General features: G+C 35.2%; 1 protein-coding gene across 1 annotated transcript; it reads right to left on the reverse strand.

Moving 5' to 3' along the window:
- Positions 1-1,933: 1,933 nt before the first annotated feature.
- GIMD1 (GIMAP family P-loop NTPase domain containing 1) lies at positions 1,934-15,270 on the reverse strand. Its single transcript, XM_025465827.3, has 3 exons — positions 15,156-15,270; positions 13,481-13,875; positions 1,934-4,819 (listed from the first exon to the last, which is right to left on the reverse strand). The coding sequence occupies exons 2-3, from the start codon at positions 13,871-13,873 to the stop codon at positions 4,559-4,561; spliced, it is 654 nt and encodes a 217-aa protein (XP_025321612.1). The 5' UTR covers positions 13,874-13,875; positions 15,156-15,270; the 3' UTR covers positions 1,934-4,558.
- Positions 15,271-22,443: the final 7,173 nt, after the last annotated feature.

Raw genomic sequence — 22,443 nt, forward strand, 5'->3', positions numbered from 1 at the left:
TTTTGTTGCAAGTTGTAGTTATCTTCAGTTACAGTGAGTTTATTCAATGGATACACGTGTAGGGTTATCCAAAAAAAGCCAAACACCACAACTTCCTCCGGTAGAGTACAGCACAGCAACAAGATGTTCACTTCAGTGTCTCACCATTCTTGTTATTCAATTACCTGACTACCAACTAACAAATTAGTTTTTTTACATCCACTACATCCCAGGTGCCCTAAGAGGACTTTTGTACAGAAGGGGCAATCTGTCAGGGAAGTCTTTAATTAAATGTCTTAGCAAAATCTGGTAATAGGGGGAAAGGAAAAGCATTCCAAAGCCTGTTTCCCTAGGGAGGACATGGGAAGAAGAAAGGGATTAAGAGCAAGTGAAAGTGTTCTAACGGTCTATTTTAGTAGGCCAGGGCAGGTTGCTGTGTAGAAAGATCTTGGTTAGGGAAATAGTTATTACCTTGTTATCAAACAATAGTGATTGATTCTGAACTCAGGAACAAGGAAGTAGTCCTTAAAGCGTATCAGTTAGAATAAAGCTTTCAAATTACCAAGGATCAGTGAAGCTGATTTGGTAAAGGAAAAGAAAAATGCAAGAAATACAGTAATATAAAATAATTAAAGGAAGATGGAGAAACACCCTGGATACTTGCATGGGTGAGTCTTCAGTAGGAAAAGGGTGAATTATTTAATAAAAAGAGAAGATATAATTGGCTTCTCATCTGGAAGGAAGTGAAACTAAAACCATATCTTGTATCATGAACATGGAAATATATGAGTATAAGAAAATTCACAAATTTAGTTTGGCAAAAGTTCTCATAAACAAAATTAAGGGATAGATAATAGAATTGAAAAAGAATAGCAACATAAGAGACAGATGGAAGACTGATATCTATAGCATACATAGAGCTCCTCTATTTTGCCAAGCACAGTGTTAAAAAAAATTCAGTGACACTTGTTAAAGGTGGTAAGGGAGGAGCACCTGGGTGGCTCAGTGATTGAGCCTCTGCCTATGGCTCAGGTCATGAGGTCATGAATCCCACCGTCCTGGGATCAAGTCCCACATCAGGTTCCCCACAGGGAGTCTGCTTCTCCCTCTGCCTATGTCTCTGCCTCTGCCTCTCTCTCTGTGTCCCTCATGAATAAATAAATAAAATCTTAAAAAAAAAAAAAAAAAGGTAAGGGAGACTTCATTCAGGTAAAAGGACTACTGCAGTAGGATTTTAGAGTTAGGACAGAGACTGGGCTCAACTCCAAATGTAGCACAGGAAAGTGGTTATTTACAGCCAAGGAGGAGAGTGAGGATCAGGGGTCACTTGGCTGGAGGATTAGGAACCTGATCACATACTGAGAGTGGAGGGTTCTGGTTAAACTAACTTACCAGGGTTCTTGTGGAGACTAGATTTTATCAGGAAGTGCATAGGTGGGGCTAGAAGTTTAAGCCTAACTAAAGTTTTGGTCAAGTAAAGAATCATTGTAAGAAGTAATCCAATAGAAAACTGATAAAAAGGACAGAGTGTGAAGAGGCAATTCGTAGATGACGAAATCTAAATGAGTAACATTTCTAGAGATAACTCTGGAAAATGCAAATTAAGATGATTTTTGCTTTATCAAATGAGTGTAAGCAGTAGGTATTTAAGATAACAGGGTAGATGGCAAGAATTTAGGAAAAGAGTACTCAAACATTGGTGAAAATAAAATTTCTTGTACTACGAAAAGAAAATGGGTAAGATATATTGAAATTAAATTGTACATACACTTCAACCCAGAAACTCCACTCTTGGGGATTTAACTTACAGGGAAAAAGTCAGCATTATATAAAAATATATATACAGGGGGATCCCTGGGTGGCACAGCGGTTTGGCGCCTGCCTTTGGCCCAGGGCGCGATCCTGGAGACCCGGGATGGAGTCCCACGTTGGGCTCCCGGTGCATGGAGCCTGCTTCTCCCTCTGCCTGTGGGAATTTGAATTATGCCTCTCTCTCTCTCTGTGACTATCATAAATAAATTAATTAATTAAAAAAATACATATACAGGAATAGTTGTTAGAGCATGACGCTGGGTGGCACATCAATAGAGAAGTAGTTGCACAAATTGTTAAAAATACACTGAAGTGTTAAAAAAGGTGAATTTAAGCTACATTTTATGTTGGAGGGGTTTTTATGAGGTGGTATTAAGTGAAAAAGATGCTGTAGTGAGTAAAATATGAAAATGTTTTTTAAAAAGACCAAAGTCAGAGCATCTGGGTGGCTTAGTCCGTTAAGCGTCCAGCTCTTGATTTAGGCTCAAACTGTGATCTCAAGGTCGTGAGATGGAGCCTTGCATCAGGCTCTGTGCTGCACTTGTAGCCTCCTTAAGATTCTCGATTCTTCCTCCCCACCCCAAATAAAATAAATAAATACATAAAAATAGGCAAAAGTCCTCCATATGTTTATATATATATATGTACTCTGTATGCAATTACTTGGACTTACAGAAAATAGGAACGGTGCATATCATGCTCTGTTGACATGAGTCTCTCTAATTGGCTGATGTGCATGAAGAGGAGAGATGGAAGGAGGAGAGCAGTAAAGGCAAATCAAAAAAGCAAAATACAACTACTAAAATAAAGTCAAGTATGTAATATCACATTTAGGGAGTTATTTAAATAGATATATATATGCAAATATATATAATAAAAATAAGTAATTCAGGTCAACATCACAGAAGTCTTCCTTTTTGAAACTGGAGGCACCTTTCCTCTATTAATCATTAACACCAGGCCAGTCTTGGAGATCTTGAACCCTTCATGTTCTGCACAACTTATCTTTCTTGAAACTAGTATTTACATTCTAGAAGAATTAACTGATATCACATGAGTGAAGAATATGAAGGACTTAAAACCTGCATTTTCCCCTCTCTTCAGCACTCACTTCAATTTTAACTCCTGAGCCTCAAATCTCATTCTTTGTCACCAAGTGACCAACCCCTGGAGAAGTGTCAATTCCTGTTTGGTTCTTAAATGAGTCCCATTGTTGAAGCTTTCACTTTACAATCCTGGACCCATGATAGAAGGGGCACTGCAGAGAAATGAAGAGGGATATGGTTTCAAGTTGGAATTTGAATTATGCTTTCTCATAGAAGCATTTTATAAATGTTGGTTATATAGGCTTTCTAATACCATTTGTGCTGGAGTTCAGGTAAAATTAAGCATTAAGTAGGCTTTTGAAGGCCTAGCAGAATAATTACCAGCTATAATTCTGTTTCTAATATGAAATACAGTGTATTGCACACTTAAAAAATATGAAACCAAGCTGTTTGTAAATTGGGAACTATCCTAGTGAAAGAATTTTATAAGTTCTAAAGCTCATGTACAAATGTTAAACATGAGGGTGATCCAATTTTGATTTCGTGGTAGTCTTGGTTATTAGAGTTAACTAGAATTATCTTCCTTCCATCCTACCTGCTGTCTTGGATACCATCCTGGAGCTCTCTACAAAGCCAGTGACTAACCTTCAAGGTAGAGAAGCTGCTTCTTCAGCCAAGGCTTATTCATATTTGGTTATTAAAATTGTTACCCTTATTTCTGCTGTAAGGCTTGGCTGTGAATCTTTACCTACATTTCCAACCCTAAATAGGAACCACAGATCATAAGATGGCAGAAAAGAAAGTTAACATTTATTGAGCATCTACCATGAGCCAAGTTGTTTAATCATTACGGTAACTATCAAGTATATATTCCAGATGAGGATTTCACAGGATTAGTTTTCCTCATCTAGTATCAAGTAAGCAGTGGAGGAAGTTTTAAAAATATAGATAATAATTTATTCATTTTACTTTTATTTAGATAAAAAAGATATACTAAACAGTTTATGAATCAGAAGTGTTTGTTGTTGAATTTTCACAAAGTTAACACACTGAAACCAGCCTCCAGGTCAAAACCAAAATGTTACCAGAATCTCAGAAGCTGCCCAGTGCATGCTTATTATCCCCTCCCAAGAGTGACCTTTCCAGATTTCCAACACTTCTAACATCAGAGTAGTTTATATTACATCAGTTTTGACTGTTTTTGGACTCTATACAAATGGAACCATATAATATATACTCTTTTATGTCTGGCTTCTTTAAACTTTTTGTTAGGGCAGTTCATTGATATCGTTCCTTGCAGTTGTAGTTCGCTCATTCTCATTATTGTATAATACTCCATTGTGTAAATATACCTCAATTTGCTTATCCACTTTACTGTTAATGGACATTTGGATAATTTCTAAAAGCTATTTAGCTATTAGCAAAAGTACTGCTATGAGTATTCTTGTACATACATGTCTTTTAGTGCAGAAATATACACATTTCTGCTGAATATATACTTAAAGGGAAGGCAATTGCTGTGTCATAGGATTTGCATTAGAGGTCTTGATTATTTTATATTCTTCTTAACTGCAAAACAGTTGTCCAAAACTGCCTATACAAATGTACACTCTTACCAGTAGCCTGTGGGAATTCTGACAGTCCTCATCCATTCTAACAAAGCTGTTTAAAACAAGGTTTCTGACTCTAAAACCCAAAGCTCTTTTCCTTTTATCTAAATTTTATTTAAAGGTAAGAACTTGGTAACAATTTTCTTTTATAAATCCCATGATTCTTTCTAACATTTTTAATCTTTGTTCATTAAATGAATTTTCTTTTTTATACTGGAAAATATATCTGCACTGAATAGAATTTAGCACCGTTAGCAGTGTTTCAGGGGCCTCATGCAAGTATTCATCTTCACTGAACCCAGCCTCTTCTATTTTTTCTGCATGGGTGAAAAGAATGGCAGTGTAATTCTTCCAAGCATGTCCCAGAAGTTCCTGAAAGAGAGAAGATGTTAAATGGCTATTTGCCTTGGCCTATCTTCCTCAAACACAAGCAAAGGAGTTATTATGGTTCAATATAGACAGTCAACAGATCTGGATGTCATTATGTTACTAAAATCTGATATATGTAATGGGAAGTGAAGATGGGGTCAACTAATGTAAGTAAATGGAGAGAGCTGGGTGGATTTTGTTTTTTTAAAAAAGGCTTTAGGGACCTTGGGTGGCTCAGCGGTTGAGCGCCTGCCTTCGGCTCAGGGCGTGATCCTTGGAGTCCCAAGATCGAGTCCCACATTGGGTTCCCTGCATGAAGCCTGCTTCTCCCTCTGCCTAAGCCTCTGCCTCTCTCCTGTATCTCTCATGAATAAATAATAAGATTTAAAAAAATAAAAATAATAAAAATAATAAAATTTTAAAAGGCTTTATTTCTCCATTTTATTTTGCTTTTATACTTTACATATACACAATTTCAGGACTGCATATTATTAACGCTGCATGTGATACAATTTCACTTACAACAGTCAGTAATAATACATATTTACCTGCCAACCTGAAGCTGTTAGAACCACAATTCCTTTAAATCAAAGGACTTTGGCTAAGGGCGTTGTCATATCCTTTTTTGTAGGAATGTTGTGTTATTATTGTAACTAAAAGTACCTTCTAAGGATTTGGCTACAATCTATTGATTAATCAGATGACATGTAATGAAAAAGCTAAGATCAAGTTACATTTAGTGATTTGGAATGACTATATTACTGTGATTCGCATCTTCTTTACTTCACATGCCTAGAATCAATGCCAGTTTATCAGATAACTTCCTCTAATGTGGTTGCAAAACATTGAAGACTCGTGTTCCTTTGTTTAGTAATATGTGGAAGTTGGTTATGTAATAAACTCTTGTTTGATTAGTGAAAATAAGCTGATATAAAGTGGAAGTAACAGCATGTGGCAAATTGTTCACAGAATATGAAAGGTATCTAGAAATAACCATTTAATTTTTAAAAATATTTCCAAAGTTATATGAAATCATTACATTGTGAAAGTAAAATGACATTCCTTTCATTCCAGATATTTTCATTACCAAAATATTTTCAAAGGTGCTAGCAGTTTATAATAGCACTATGGAATTTTGACCCTCATCATCATCTCAAATACAGGGTTTGAGGGTTTATTTATTTTTGATCCTTCAGAAAAATATAAAATACTTATGAATAAACATAACAAGAAATACCCAGGACCTCTAGTAATCAGAAGAAAGAAAGGAGGACAACTAATATTTAGTGCTAGATATTATTCTGGGCAAGTGAAATGCTTTATTCCTTTTGAAAGTCAACATAATGCTTTGGGGGAGATACTAGTGTTCTCTCCAGTATGATACAGAGAAACTGATGCATAGAGAGGTTGGATACAAATCTGTAAAGGGATATCAGTACAAACTGGTTTAAAAATAATCTTTAAAAATTGAAAGTCAGTTTTCTATTTCTATTTCTATTACTATTTTCAATGTATGTAAGAAGTATAGGATTGGTATTTATAAGACTGAAAAACTGAAAATGAATAGAGAGAGAGGAAGAATCAAAACATGTAAATAATATGAAAATACAGCAACTGTAGGACAATATATTTAAACATCTTGAGACCATGGTTACCAATTATAATTCCTAATACAATCTGTCACTTACCAGTACTATTTATTTATACGTTTACTCTAACTTGACTATAAGCTTTTGGAAGGCAGAGTCTATGTCTTTCTATATCAATCAAAGCCTCTAACACATTGTAAACTCTCAGCAGATATTGGTTGGATTAATTTGGAATTTGGGCCCTCATTGTCATCTCAAACAGAAGGTTTTATTTATTTGTTTTAAATCTTTAGTTTTGAAGTTTGATCCTTGGGACACAAAATTTACCTATAAAATTTCTCTTGTCTTATAGTTCATTCTCATGGATTTGCAGGTAGTCTGCACTTTTTCTTTTGCATTCAAAAAGACTTTATCAATGAGTAAGTCCAAAATTTTCCCTCATATCTGTTTAAAATTTGTCCACACCATAGAATAATTGTAAATTTCTGGTTCTCCTAAAAGTGCCCTACCTGAAAAAAATCTGAAGTTTCAAGATCAGTACATTAAATGAATAATTATTTTTAACAGATTCTAACCTTTACAAAAGAATTTTTAAAAAGGTACTTTAATTGATATATTTTTATGTGCCTTCAAAACACAAATTAGCAAAATTATAATTAACCCTCCTTTTAGGGAAAATAGCTCTTATGTAAATCTAAGTATATATGTAATGTCAACATTTTAGCTAGTATGACATAGCAAAATTTGTCAAATTCAGTATGTTGAACATATTTCTTGAGAGGAGATCAGAGAGTCACAGAATAAACTGGTATTATGGTTTGAATTGTATATACCCCCAAGTTCATACGTTGAAATCCTAACCTCTAGTTCCTCACAATGTGACTTAATTTAGCAGTAGGGTTGTTGCCAATGTAATTAGTCAAGTCAAGTTAAGGCCACTAATGCAATATGATTGGTGTTCTTATAAAACAGAGAAATTTGGACAAAGATATGAATACAGGGAAAATGCCATGTAAACATAAAGACAATCGTCCATAAGCCAAAGACATAACCCTTAGATAGATTCTTCACTAAACAGCCCGCAGAAGGAACTGACCCTGCTAACATTCATTTCAGAACTGAGAGAGAATAAATTTCTGTTGCTTAAAAGCCACCCAGGTAGTACAGCCTTGTTATGGCAATCCTACAAATTAATGTAAATAGTTGAAAATTTAATGAAGTGCTAAATTTAGATTCTGAGAATAAAAAGATTCCTGGGTTATTTACATCAGAACCACTTGGGATGCTTGCTAAAAAGGCAGCAGAATATTTAGGAATAGAACGTAGGAATTTGAATTTTTAAAAGAATTCTTGGTGATTTATTCCTCCTGCAAATATTTATTGAGGGTTATTTTGTTCCAGGGACACAGAGTGGACCATGATATTCACTTTTCTGCTTATGTCCAGTGGAGATTTTTTGGTACTAACTGAAAACTGAGGAGGAGGGACAGACAGGGAAGAAAATACTTTCAATTCATTGTAATTGTAGGTGTTGTGATAGAAAATATACTGGTGCTATAGAGGCAGACATTTGGCCCCGTTTGGGGTGGGATTGGAAAGTGAGGGTAAAGGGAAGAGTCAGGAGAGGTTTCTAGCTATGCCTCTATATTGCCTCTAGCATAGGAATCAACAAGAGAGGTATCAGGCAGTGAAGACCTACACAAGTAAAGAGAGTGATTAAGCCTTATTGGGGATTGTATAGTATTGGGACTTTACTTCTATAAAGTGAAACTATTGATCCTTGAACATTCTTGTCTCTGAAAGTTTCTCAAATTTAGAGCCAGTTCTGATATTCTGAATACACTATTGATGTGTTTATTTTGATTGTCATAATATTGAAATGTGTACTATAAGTTAATAAATAGACATTACCTTTAACCTCTTGAGTGCTACCCCCAGGCCTATACCCTAGGTATTGGTTGATGCATGAACCACATTTGTCACTAAACATTTTTAAAACATCACCATAATAAAAATTCACGCTAAATAAACTGTTTGGCCCAAGTGATCCCTTCTGGAGTTATATATTATAGAATTCTTCTCTTGCTAGATTAGTACTTACTGCATTCAATGGTGTAACTTTTACACCGTGTCTTTAGTTCCTGTTTTTTGGGGTTGTAACAGTAACACATTCCCTTTTTGTCTCCACTAGACATTTCCTATACTTTAAACTATAATAAATAGCATTCAGGAAAAATGAGTTAAGCCACCTAAGGAAAATAGATTTGTAAGCTCAACACCACTTACAACTCCATGTGTTCAGCCACTGGGAAGCTTTTACATGTTGATAATTATTTATGAAAGGATGCTCATGTCCTAAACTGTGAGAGAAATTGCACTTTTGAATTACTGCCAAAAATAGAAGAGAATGGTTGATTTAGCTTATAATCTTTAGATTGATTTTTGGCTGGAAAATAGTTGACTATTTGAAAGTAGTGTCGCTTGGTGTATAGTCATTGTGTTAGTGGCCAAACATGTTCTCTGTGGACCCAGAGAAAGGATAATCACAGTTGATTGATACCTCACATAAAAATCCAAGAGCAAGATAAGTTTAATGTAAGTTATCTGGTGTTAATAATTTAAATATAGTACTAAGGTAGATGGAAATTTTATAATCAATCATGAATTGTTTGGTTTCAGAGTGCTAATGGGTATGAGTCCATCTAGTCCTTTTGGGACAACTAGTTAGGATATAAACTTTGTTTTCCAGGAATTATGTTCATTTTCCCAGGACCTCACCAGCCCTGCCCCATTTGTTTGTGGTTGATGAAATCATAGCATCTGGACTTTTTAGGGGGAATTTTTTAAAAAGCCAACTATTACATCAACTGAGAAAAAAATTATCATGGAACAGGAGGACAATAAGGACCATTCTTTATATTTCATACTATTCCCTTACTCTCATCCCACTTAAACACCACATTTCCATCTCAGAGAGCTGAATGATAAGACCTTGTTAGATCAGATTCAGTGAACATTCAACCTTAGAGATCTTCTGTCCAAATAGTCTTATTTTACAGATGAAGATATTGTGGGCATGTGATGTTAAATGGCCAAAGCTGCACAGCTGATTGTTGGCAGGCCTGGGCCTATAACAGAGGTCCCCTAACTGTCAGGACCATCTCCTTCCCACTAAATTGGAGCTTTTCATTTTAACCTTAACTAAGCCAGTGAATTTTCCTCCCAGTTTGTTTTCTAAATCATGAAGTTCTTATACATCAGGGCTTTGTAAATTTAATTTCGCTCTGATTTTCTTCTGAAGCCTATCAAGATAATCCCGAAGAAGGCTACAAATAAAATGTCCTAATTTTAGCATAAGACAAACACAAACAATAAAATTATAATGACCATAGCTGACATTTAGTGTGTACTTGTCTGTGCTAATGTCTGAGTTAATTTACTGTTAGGTTAATATGAAATTAGTTCTGAAAAAAAACCAGTCAAGTAGATACTGTTATCTGTCCCAATTTTACCAATGAAGGGATTGAAATTTAGAGAAGTTACTTGCCCAAGGTCACAAAACAAGTAAGTAACTAATTAGGAGCTTGAACACAAGTGTAACTTACTCTAGAACCCATGCTCTTAACCTCTACAGTAGATTGCTCATATCTAGTAATCCATTTGAATAGGTGCTCATCACAATCTGCGTAGTGACAATAACAATAAAAATTGTAACAATGATAATAATTTTCTGTGAACCTACTATTAAGTCAGGCACAATGCCAAGCACATTACATTCATTAAACATAACCCTTAAAACTCTTTAACATAGGTAAAATTATCCTCATTTTGTAAGTGAGGAACTGAAGCCAAGAAATTACTAACATTTATAGTCACATACCTAGAATTATAAGAAGGCTTATTTTTCAACTAAATTCTGTCCAACAACTAAGCCCATTATCTTTGTTAAGTATTTTCAGGCTTTGCACTGGCCTTTCTGAGCCTTTTGTATACACACCCACCTATAACATCAATATTTGAGTTATTCATTCCAAATAAAAAATACATGCTTGAGGCTTTATTATGTATAGTAATAATACAGGATACTATGATAGTGGAAAGAATTTGGACTTTAGTCAATTCCTGGATTCAATTCCTAGTGCACTTCGGCTGCTTGCTAGCACTTTTCTTTAAGGTGACTATTTTGTCTTCTCTGTTCATTATATGTGGATTTTTAAATAACATTCAAATGATACTCAGATAATCTGTAGATGAATCATTCCATTTATTTCCCAATTTGAGGGAGATAACTCACTGAGTTCTCTACCATTTTGCTATAAATTATGAAGGCCTAACACAAATAAAGAAAAAGGGATCATTTAGGAAAATGTTTCATTTGTTATAGCTGGCAACCAATAGCCCCTCTAAAAAATATTAGAGCACAAATAAAAAAGAGATTTAAAGAGACCACAGGGAGGTACAGGAAAGAAGAGGTCACTTCTCTGACGTTGGCCTTGTAGACTCCTTCCATGACAGGCATCAGTGCCCCTAGAAAGGAGGAAAGGAAAAAGGAGAAGGCTAATATTCCATTCCCCATTCCCCATTTTGCATCAGCCAGGAAGAAAAAGAAAGCCAGGGTGTGTCTGGAACCAGAGGACCTTAACAACTCTTTGCTCCTTCCTAACAGCTGTTGGTCCTGTTGAATATTCAGACATTCTGCAGCTGCTCCCAATCTGTGAGCATATCCAGATGGCTACCACCAGTAACTGAAGCACCTTCAGGAAGAAGGTCATAAACAGCCAGCTTGTGCATAGGCGATCTTCAACCAAAAATTATGATGGAAGCCCAGAATAGGACTGCAGTTCTTCCCAGGGGTCATGGGCCCCTCTGAAGCTTACTAAATCTTGGCTGCTGAGTTTTCCTGAGAGGGAAAAGATATTTATTTTAGAAAAAACAATTCTGGATCTGAGTTTTACTCTAGCCCATCTTCACTCTGCCTTTAAGTCATGAACTGGACACTGAATTAAGGAAGGCAGTGGTAAAAGAAGAAGGCAGTTGTATGCCAGATACCTTTTAAAAAGATCAGAGATATGTCTGAATCAAATTCACTTTTATAAAAAAAGTTAGGGGATTACAATAGAGTTCTATATCCTAAAACTGGAAAAGAAATATATTTTAAAATGTATGTCTTTTAAAAACCCTTTTCGGCTAAGCAAAGGACCAGCATAGATAAAAATTTAGAGACATATAGAGTCAGGTTAGTTTTTGAGAAATATTTGTGCATTTACTGAATTTGCAGACTTATATCCAACTACATGTTAAATTAAATGTTTGTTTAATAGCATCTTTAAATTAATTTTAAAACTTGTTTAAAAATTACACTGATGAAATGGCAATAGGTTTCCCCTCACTTGATTTCTACCAGAAATGTTGTTTGAAGTTCAGACTTTAATAATTTGGGGGAGGTTTGTAGGGTTGCTTAGATTCCGTATTGTTTCTTAATTGCAATCATCTTCTCTACTTTTGTTTAGTATGTCCTTGATTTTTCAGGAGTTGGATGATGAGGATTAGCTTTTATACTCTTTGTCACCCTAATTTTTTCCGCTAGTTTGTTGTGATTTCACATATGGCTTTTTTTTTTTCATTTTTAGAAACATGCACAGTTACTGAAAAAAAGTATGTCTGTCACTTAGAACAATCGTATGCCTTTTCTAGTTAAAGGGAAAAGATATTTCTTTGAATCTAAGTATACTATATTTCTAAGTGTAATAGATCCTACATCGAAGTGATCATAGACTAGGCCAAAGGAAGAGTAGCAAATTCTTGAGTGAGAAATGTCTGCTGTCTATTCTCCCTATAGTTCACATGTGGAGCTTCTAGTAGTGATGAGTTCTCTTATCTTGGTGACTTAATGAGACTACTGAGTAATACTAGTCAAATCCAACAGTTAGATTTGCATGACCGGAGACTAGAGAATCAAGAGATTGAGTAGAATGGAGCAGCTCAATGAGCAGTTTCTACGAATTGTTGGTTATACATGGACCTGGCTTATATATGTGTATATATCATATGCAAGTATTACTCCCTCCATCCCCCAGTTATAGCCATACTCAGAACCTCTCCCTATTCCCAGGTCCTCACCTATACTGACTGAACAAGCTTCCAACTTAGTGACTTATAATAAATGAACAAACAAACATGGATGGACCACTAGGCAAAGGTGGCATATGTTATTCATATTCATGCTGAGTCCCTGTGGTCTTTTCTTGCCTACAGTGGATCAGTTGCTGACCCTAAAGATGATGAGGCACTCAGAGCATCTGAAATTCCCGATTTCTTTCCTATAAATAAAGCATAGATTTTCCCTACATGTTGACCATGATTTAAGTCACAGTGAAACCTCTTTCCCCCAAGCCATATGTTATATTACTCTGGTACTTAATGCATTGTCTTATACTTATCTGTCTCTTCTAGACTATGTGAGAGCAGGGCTCATATATTGTTCACCAATCATTAAGCTCTGTATAAGTACCTGATACAGTTTGCAATGACTGAATCGGTGAATGAATGAATACCCATTTGTTGGTGAACTATAAGAGATTACCCCTGATGTTAAATGGGTGCAAGTTTTAGTAGTTCTTAAACTTTACCATTAAAAAATATATACAGAAAATTTATGCAAATGCAGATATGCAGGCTCTATTCTTGAAATTCTGATTCACTAGGGCTTAGATGAATACGCATTTTTAACAACAACCCAGTTGATTCTGATGCTGGTAGTCTGGAGACCACATTTACCAACTTATTCAGGGGTTAGCTAACCTCTGAAGTCTAACATCTTATTTTGGGGTGGGGAGGGAGCCTGAAGGGTCTATGATCTAGTTGTAAAATGACTAACTGAATTCCTCTAAAAGAAATTGTAAAAATGACTCTTGGTGGGAAAAATCAAGTATTTCTACCATTTCTGTGTGACCAGCACTTGTTTTAAACTTGTTCTAAACTACTCTTTTTACCAGATTGTCATAGTTCTTTCCTATTAGGATAATGTCCTCCAAATAGAAATAATGGCATTAGTGTAACTGCCTTTTTGTATTACCTGAATCATCTGGACTAAGGAAGATGCTTCTTGTTCGCAAAATGGCACGTCTGCTCTCTGGACCAGCAGTGCAAGATGGAGACCTTCTTGCCCGAAGTGATGTGCTAGGGCGTGCTTGACCTCCTGTTTCACATGCTCCTGATTCAACTTGCTGTGTGGGTAACCTGGAGTGTCCAACACCTGAATCTGCAGGGTTATCTCTTGTCCCCCTCGACGCATGAAGCCACAGAGGTGACAACTGCGACCCAGACAACAAACTTTGGTCACAGAACATGGAGAAAAGCTGCTGTGGAAGTCAGAGCTTCCCAGCAGAATGTTCCCAACAGAACTTTTTCCACTCTGAGTCATGCCAAAGAGGGCCAAGTTGATGATCATCTTGTTGGAGTCTGTCATGTCTGTGGGTAAACAAAGTTTCAGGATAAGCAGTTAGGCATCTATATTCACCCAATGTAAGGTTTCTTACTTGCCCTGGAGTACTCCAGGTACTATTTTTGGCTTACTTAACCCTCATTTATAGTAACTAAAGCATGGAGGGGCATTCCTCTAAAGTGTAGACACCGCAGTGACAGTGGAAGATTGAAATAATATTGGTAGTTTACAATGGGGGAAGAGAGAGAGAAGTCAAATACAGATAAGGAAGAAATGAGGAAGCAATAATTGCAGGAAAATGAAGGGAAAAAAAACCCCAAATTACATGAAGATAATGTAAACCATGTTTAGGAGAAATATGTTAACTCATCTGTGTGGTAGGTGAGTCAGTTTAGCAATGGGTGCTGACGTTTCTAAATTCATTAACAAGGCTAGCAGCAGTATTTGAAAATCAATCATTCTTGGAGAAGAAGTAGGAACAGAAGAGTGGAAATAATGGATCTTTCTTGCATTTTAAATAACATCCCCTCCTCCCCACCTCTCTACCCCTGGAATACACAAGTGGCATCTGCAAAAAATTATCTTTCTTGACTTCCTGATTGTTTGTCTCCTATGAAACATTCATACTGTTAAAGAAGATTTCTGTTTTTGTTTACTATTTTTTTTTACAACCAGGTAACATTCTGATGAAAGTGAGAACTGCTTATAATTTCTGTTATGAAATAATTAATAAATCATTTCCATGGTCTATCATAGTAACTTATTGGCTTTTGAATAAAGGAAGTAAAGCCCAACACATTGTGTAGTTCAGTTAGGAGGGAGGAGAATCTGTTCCATTTACAACACCCCTAAGTTGGAGGTAATCTTTTGTGCAGAACATAAGCGTTTTAAGGTCATTGATCATTTTCATTAGATCAGTAAGGCAGAGCTATAGACCAATTGCCAAATTAACTCAACCTGCTGATTCAGAAGTAAGGACATTTAATTAAAATTGCATATTTATTATTTCTGCTTATAACTTGTACTTCTATTATTCAGTTTTATGTACCTCTGGCCTTTCTTGTCCTCTAATATTCCTCACCCCAACCTCCTTAGACTCTAATATGAACATTTTGAAGGAAATTCACACTCCCACACAAGAGACATTCATTTTTGGCGTCCCTCAAGGTGACCCCAGTTCACCCAGCTCATTCAGTTGTGTCAGCTGAACCACAGTCACTTAGATTTCTTTTTACTCCTGAAGCAAATGCATGATTAAAAAAATTATAATCACAGAATCCCAGTATACTTGCTGTATGTCACCTACCTTTTCCAATCTTCAAAATACATTTCAACAAAGACTTTCCTGGAGCTAGTATAGTTGTTCGTTGGTATGAACTTTAACCTTCTGACAGTATTACCGTACCACTCTGGGACTGATACTGTATGCATTTTATTTAGTTAATCTATTACCAGAATCCTCTCTATAAATGATTAGTTGTCTTCCTTTAATCAGCACTGACTTTCTTTCTTTCTTTTTTTTTTTTTTTTTTTGTGTCACCTGACAGCCTGGTCATTTCAACAGGGTACTTCCTGAAACCTTATTTCTAAGATTAAATTGTTTATTTTAAGGCATTGCTGATAGGTAACAACTTATCTATAGCATAAAGAAATGCAAGATTGACAACTATTAAACACAAACTAAACATTCAAAAGCAATGGTCACAATTTTTTCCATTGTGAATGATGGAAAGTTCCTCATTTATTTCATCAAAAGTTTCAACAAATAGATATACAGCATACATGCAATAAATAGATATTGAGTTCATAACAGTATTTCATAAATTCTAGAAGAAAACTCTTGGCTATTTCTATGGAATTGAATTTATCTTTTCCTAACTGATGTAATCACAAACATACTCATATCTACACATGTAGTTTCTATATCAATTAATGATAGCATATTTCAGAAAAGGTGTACAACTAACTGTAAATTGAGGCCAGATATGTTTTGCTTAAAATTGGGGTTTCATTTTGTTATTGAAAGCTTTAATTTTTTTTTCTATATAACCCATACTTCTCCAAATACCTTTCTAGTGTGTAAGATGTAGAAACCTTAGTATGGTTATATTCTGGTTCATCTTCTCCTATACCTCTCAAAAGTCTGTAAAGTATGTATTTCTGTGTGAAGGAATCTGGGAGACATCTGGAATGCCTTATGACTTCATGGACAGAAAGTTAAAAAGTCTTCCTGTGGATATAACAAGGAAAACATGAACCGATTTCATTCATCTGACAAGCACATTTGGTTTTCTTAAATGAAGCAGAAAGAACCTCCCCCAGATGGCAGTAGTAGCCTGTTTGCTAAGAAGTGATTATGAACCAGAATTTATTTTCATTTTCTTCCTCAAACCATAAACTGACATTCCTCAAATCACGCAACTTACATCAATACATATTAATTGTGCGGAAGATCTTTTGAATAAAGGTAAAATGGAGCCATTATTCCTACGTTCCTTATAAAATGTGACAAGTGTAGAAGGTTCTAGTTTTTAAACCCTCCACTTTGAAATCATTATTTAAATCATTTGCTGAATGAAACAGTTGACAGTTTAACAAGGTTCTGAGATCATATGTGTGGTTTAAAGTTCCAATGAGATTGCAAAATTTTAAAATAATTTCCAACAGGTTTAATGGTGGTTTTAGATCTAAGGCAATGTAGAGATTATATAGAAGAGTAATGAACTGATATTAGATGATGTTAAATAATTAATGTTAATCATTTTTAGGTCAGAATGAAAAAAAATTGAAAAGTTACCTTCACTCTTTACAGAAACTTGACTAAATATAATGTACCTGGGATAAAACTGTATTACTTTAATGGCTGGCTCCAGGATTTCTCTGAGGAAGGGTATGGTCTTTGAGAAAATAGTTCGATTAGCTACTTGAAGTAGAAAAAGTGATCTTAATAACATAAGTCAAACTCCCAAAAAGTGATTGCCAAACTGCTGGAAATGGTGCAAGAGCCAAGAAAATAGAAAAGATCAGGGTATATCAAGAATGAATGGAGAGAAGGAGAAGGAGAGACAGAAGTGGAAAGGAGAAGGAGGTAGTGGGGGAGGAAGAGAAGGAGAGAAGGGGAGGGAGAACAAGAACTATAACATTAGAACATGGTGGGAATCTGGATTTCCCACTTGTGCAAATGGCTAAGGGACTATGTTAGAGCAGAAATAGCTAATGTTCGATTTTAAGTTCTTTGCATTTCTGGGATCTAAAGTAAGCTATGTCACGATTTTTACTTTTGTTTTGATTTTGATTGTTGTTAGTATTTTACTTTACTTTGTTTTGATGGAAATTAATGGAGAAACCTGAGGTCCACCCTAGGTTAGCAGAGGATAAATTGGAGTTTGGAAATGACATCTGAACTGAAGTTACTGAGGAAAGGCAGGAGGTTGAAGCTAGAAGGACACAGGTCCCTAAGATCTTCCAAGAGTCTGGGGAAGAATCTTAGACTTTTCACAGTTTCCGAAATGAGATATTATGTGGTAAGGGTGACTCTAGTTGACAGAAGTGACAATTATATTTCACATTGCACACATATTAGTTTGCCAGGACTACCATAGTAAAGTATCATAGACTGAGTGGTTTAAATAACAAAAATTTATTTTCTCACAGTTCTTGAGGCTGAAAGTGTGAGATTAGGGTGTCAGTGGTGTTGGTTTCTCCTGAAGCCTCTCTCCTTAGTGTGTCCAAGGTCATCTTCTCCCTATCTCTTCATATGGTCTTTCCTGTGTATGTTTGTATCCAAAGCTTTTCTTCTTATAAGGACACCAGTAATAGCGGGAATAGGGACCACCACAATGACTTCATTTTAACTTAATTACCACTTTTAAGGGTCCTGTCTCCAAATACAGTCATATTCTGAGGTATTAGATGTTAGGATTTTAACATACGAATTTGAGGGAGACATAATTCAGCTCATAACACACATATACATTATAATTATATAAATTATACATCTCCATAATTACTAAAATTGTGTCTCTATACTCCATAAAATTGAGGTTTACTATAAACAATCTTTGACTTATACTAATTTAACTTAACAGGTACTCCTATAGTTTTAAACAAATTCCAATTTTCATCGGCTTGAACTGTGAACACATTACTCATATGTTATGTCTTTCTGTAATAAAGAAGACCCTTAGAATAATAACCAGAATCTGTAATTATGGTGTCTAAATGACCTTAACCTTGGCCAATACTGTTGTAAGTCGAGGGGAGCACTCATATACTGGCTGCAGTTGGTGGTAACATAATTAACTCAGTCTAAACTGATCTTAGAATAAAACATCAGATCTTACCTTTCCAAAAACTTCAGAGAGCACTGGTCAGCAGCTTAAATTTTGAGGACAGTCTTAATTTGAATGCATTTTGAAGGTTTTTGGAGCCTTGAAGAATGACCACACCAAAATAGGAATATCTATGGGAATAAAAGAAGGCTTCAGTTCAACTTTGGTTGGTTTCACATTTTAAAACCTGTACCAGTCTCATCCTCACTCAGGAAAATTTATGATGTTATTTTTTTTGTTTGATATTTGCTTTCCTTCTCAGTATTTCTGATTGATTTTTTTTAGGATTATAAATGAAATATGTGTATTTCAAAGCATCTAGGAAATTCAGGAAAGAAGAGGGGAAAATAAAATCATTTAAAACATTTTATTTCCTAGCCCCCATGGGACACTGGCTCCTCTTGCAGACTGACACAGTAAGCACATTTCTTTTTCCAAATTACCCATGTCCTCCCCCTATTTACTCCTCTTCCTTAAGCAACACGACTAGGATGAGAGGCATTACTGATGGGATTGTTTGGCATGTGAATGATGAGGGGGCAAGACTAATTGTTGGCAATTACTTAGTGTATAGTATTCTTTTGCTATGCTACTGTATTCAGTTTTCTAAGATTTACTTATAATTTTAGCCACTTTATTAATAGCAAAATTGCTTTATAGATTTCTACGTTTTATCTTTTATTTGCCAGGTTTTCAGATCAAGAATATGCTAACCTCTTGAAATGAATTAGAAAAATCTCTTTCTTTTGTGGTACTCTGCAATAATTCAGATACCTTGGCAATTATTTATATCTAGAAGGTTTAAAAAAACGTTCACAAAAACAGCTAGATCCAGCAGCTTTCTAGAAGTCATTCCAGGACAACTTTAAAATTTTCTGCTATAGTAATTTGTTCTTCTTTTGTCAATTTTGACAATTTTTATATTTTATATTTTAGCATTGATCCCTCTTCTTGTTCTGTGATGGCTTATATATTGGATTTGACTTTATATACTTAATAAATTTTTGTACATGTGTGTATGTATGTGCAAATACATACATACATGTGCAACTTTTGTACTTTTATAGTTTCAAATGGATTTCTATTAACATAAATGAAATTTATAATTTGACACCTCGAGGATATAATGAATGATGTGACTTACAATAACTAAACTTTTGGACGCCAGCCTTGAGCCCTTTAGGTTGAAAACTGAGAATCACAAGTACACTCATGGTATCATTTACAATTATAGTAGAGTAAGTCATCATATAAACCTATGTCATTATTGAAGAAATGAATACAATCTTGAAAGCAAGAGAAAAATTAGTAGGCTTTTCTTTTTTTTTTAAGTTATTTTCTTTTTAAGATTTTATTTATTTATTCATGAGAGACACAGAAAGAGAGAAAGAGGCAGAGACACAAGCAGGCTTCATGCAGAGAGCCCAATGAGGAACTCGATCCTGGGTCTCCAGGATCATGCCCTGGGCTAAAGAGAGTGCTAAACCCCTGAGCCACCCAGGCTGCCCCTAAAGATTTATTTAATCACTCTGTGCTCATCTCAAGTGCACTCCTTAATCCCCATCACCTATTTCACCCATCCTCCTGCCACCTCCCCTCCCACAAACAGCAGTTTGTTTTCCAGTTGAGAGTCTATTTCTTGCGCTCATGCTCTCTCTCTCTTTTTCTTTTTCCTCTGCTTGTTTGTTTTGTTCCTTAAATTCTACAAACATGTGAAATCATATGGTATTTGTCCTTCTCTTAGTGACTTATTTCGCTTAGCATTATACTCTCTAGTTTCATGTTGTTGCAAATGTCAAGATTCATTCTTTCTTATGGCCAAATAGTATTCCATTACACACACACACACACACACACGATACATCTTTATTCACACATCAATAAATGGAATTTTGGGCTGCTTCCATATCTTGGCTATTGTAAATAATGCTGCAATAAACATAGGGCTGCATGTATTCCTTTGGATTAGTGTTTATATGCTGTGAGTAAATACCTCATCATGTGATTGCTTCTCATAGGGTATTTCTATTTTTCACTTTTTGAGGAAACTCTATGTTGTTTTCCAGAGTGGCTGCACCAATTTGCATTCCCACCAACAGTGCAAGAGGACTCCCCTTTCTCCACATCCTCACCGACACTTTTTGTTTCTTGTGTTTTTGATTTTAGCCATTCTGACAGGTGTGAGGTAAAACTTCATTATACTTTTGATTTGCACTTCCCTGGTGATAATGATGTTGAGCATCTCTTCATGTGTCTGTTGACCATATATATGTCTTTTTTAGAGGAATATCTATTTGTGTCTCTGTCTATTTTTTTAACTGGATTATTTTGGGGGTAGTGGGAAGTTTGGGTACTAATATTTTTTTGGATATGTCATTTGCAAATATCTTCTACCATTCAGTAGGTTGCCTTTCAGTTTTGTTGTTCCCTTTGCTGTGCAGAATCTTTTTATTTTGGTATTGTTCCTATATTTTATTTTTGCTTTTGTTTCCCTTGACTCAGGGACCTATCTAGAAAACTGTTGCTGTGACCAATGTGAGAGAAATTACTGCCTGTGTTCTGTTCTCTTCTAGGATTGTTATGATTTCAGGCCTCCTTTGCTTATTTATTTATTTATTTATTATTTATTTATTTATTTATTTATTTATTTATTTATTTATTTTTGTGTATAGTGTAAGAAAGTGCATGTTACTGTCCAGTTTTCCCAGTAACATTTGTTGAAGAGACTGTCTGTCTTTTTTTCATTGGGTATTCTTTCCTGCTTTGTTGATTACTTGACCATATAGTTGTAGGCCCATTTCTGGGTTTTCTATTCTATATGTCTGTTTTAATGCCAGAACCATACTGTTTTGATTACTATAGTTTTGTGACATAACTTGTAGTCTGGAATTGTGATGCCTCCAACTTTGCTTTTCTTTCTCAAGATTGCTTTGGCAATTTGGGGTCTTTTTTGGTTTCATAAAAAATTTAGAATTATTTGTTCTAGTTTTGTGAAAAAAATTGTGTTGGTATTTTGATAGAAATTGCATTAAATGTGTAGATCACTTTATGTAGTATAGACATTTAAAAATATTTGTTCTTCCAGTCCATGAGTGTGGAATGTCCTTCCATTTCCTTGTGCTTTCTTTAATTTCTTTCACCAGTATTTTATAGTTTTCAGAGTACAGGTACTTCACCTCTTTGAGTAGGTTTACTCCTAGGTATCTTATTATTTTTGGTGCAATTGTAAATAGGATTATTTTCTTAATTTCTCTTTCTGCTGCTTCATTACTGGTGTATAGAAATGCAACAGATTTCTGTACACAGATTTTGTATCCTGTTTCTTTAGTGAATTCATTTATCAGGTTTTTTGTGGAATCTTTTTGGTTTTCTATATCATGTTAGCTGCACATAGTGAAAGTTTTATTTTTCCTTTCAGATTTGGGTGCCTTTTACTTCTTTTTGTTTTCTGATTTTTGGTCTAATTGCCATGGCTAGGACTTTCAGTACTATGTTGAATAAAATTGGCTAGAAGAGACATCTTTGTCTTGTTCCCGACTTTCTGGGGAAAGACTCAGTTTTTCCCCATTGAGGGTGAGGTTAGCTGTGAGGTTTTTATATATGGCCTTTGTCACATTGAGGAATGTTCCCTCTAAACTTACTTTGTTGAGGGTTTTTATCATGAATGGATGTTATACTTTGTAAAATGCTTTTTCTGTGTCTCTTGACATGATCATATGGTTCTTATCTTTCTCTTGTTGATGTGATGTATCAAGTTGATTGATTTATGAATATTGAATCACCCGTACAACCCAGGAATAATTCCCATTTTGATCATGGTGAACGATTTTTTTAATGTATCATTGAATTCAGTTTGCCAGTATTTTGTTGATGACTTTTGTGTGTGTGTTCATCAGAGATACTTGCCTGTAGTTCTCTTTGTTGTGGTGTCTTTATCTGGTTTTGGTATCAAGGTAATGCTGATTATAGAATGAATTTGTAAGTTTTCCTTCCTTTTCTATTTTTTGGAATAGTTTGAGAAGTATAGATAATAACTCTTTAAATGTTTCATAGAATCCATTTGTGAAGTCATCTGGTCCTAGACTTTTGTTTGTTGAGAGTTTTTTGATTACTGATTCAATTTCTTTGCTGGTAATTGGTCTGTTCAAATATTCTGTTTCTCCTGTTTCAGTTTTGGTAGGTTATATGTTTCTAGGAATTTATCTATTTCTTCTAGGTTGTCCAATTTGTTGGCATATAATTTTTCTTAATAGTCTCTTAGAA

Source organism: Canis lupus, chromosome 32 (genome assembly GCF_003254725.2).
Source record: "Canis lupus dingo isolate Sandy chromosome 32, ASM325472v2, whole genome shotgun sequence".
Lineage (NCBI taxonomy): Eukaryota > Metazoa > Chordata > Mammalia > Carnivora > Canidae > Canis > Canis lupus.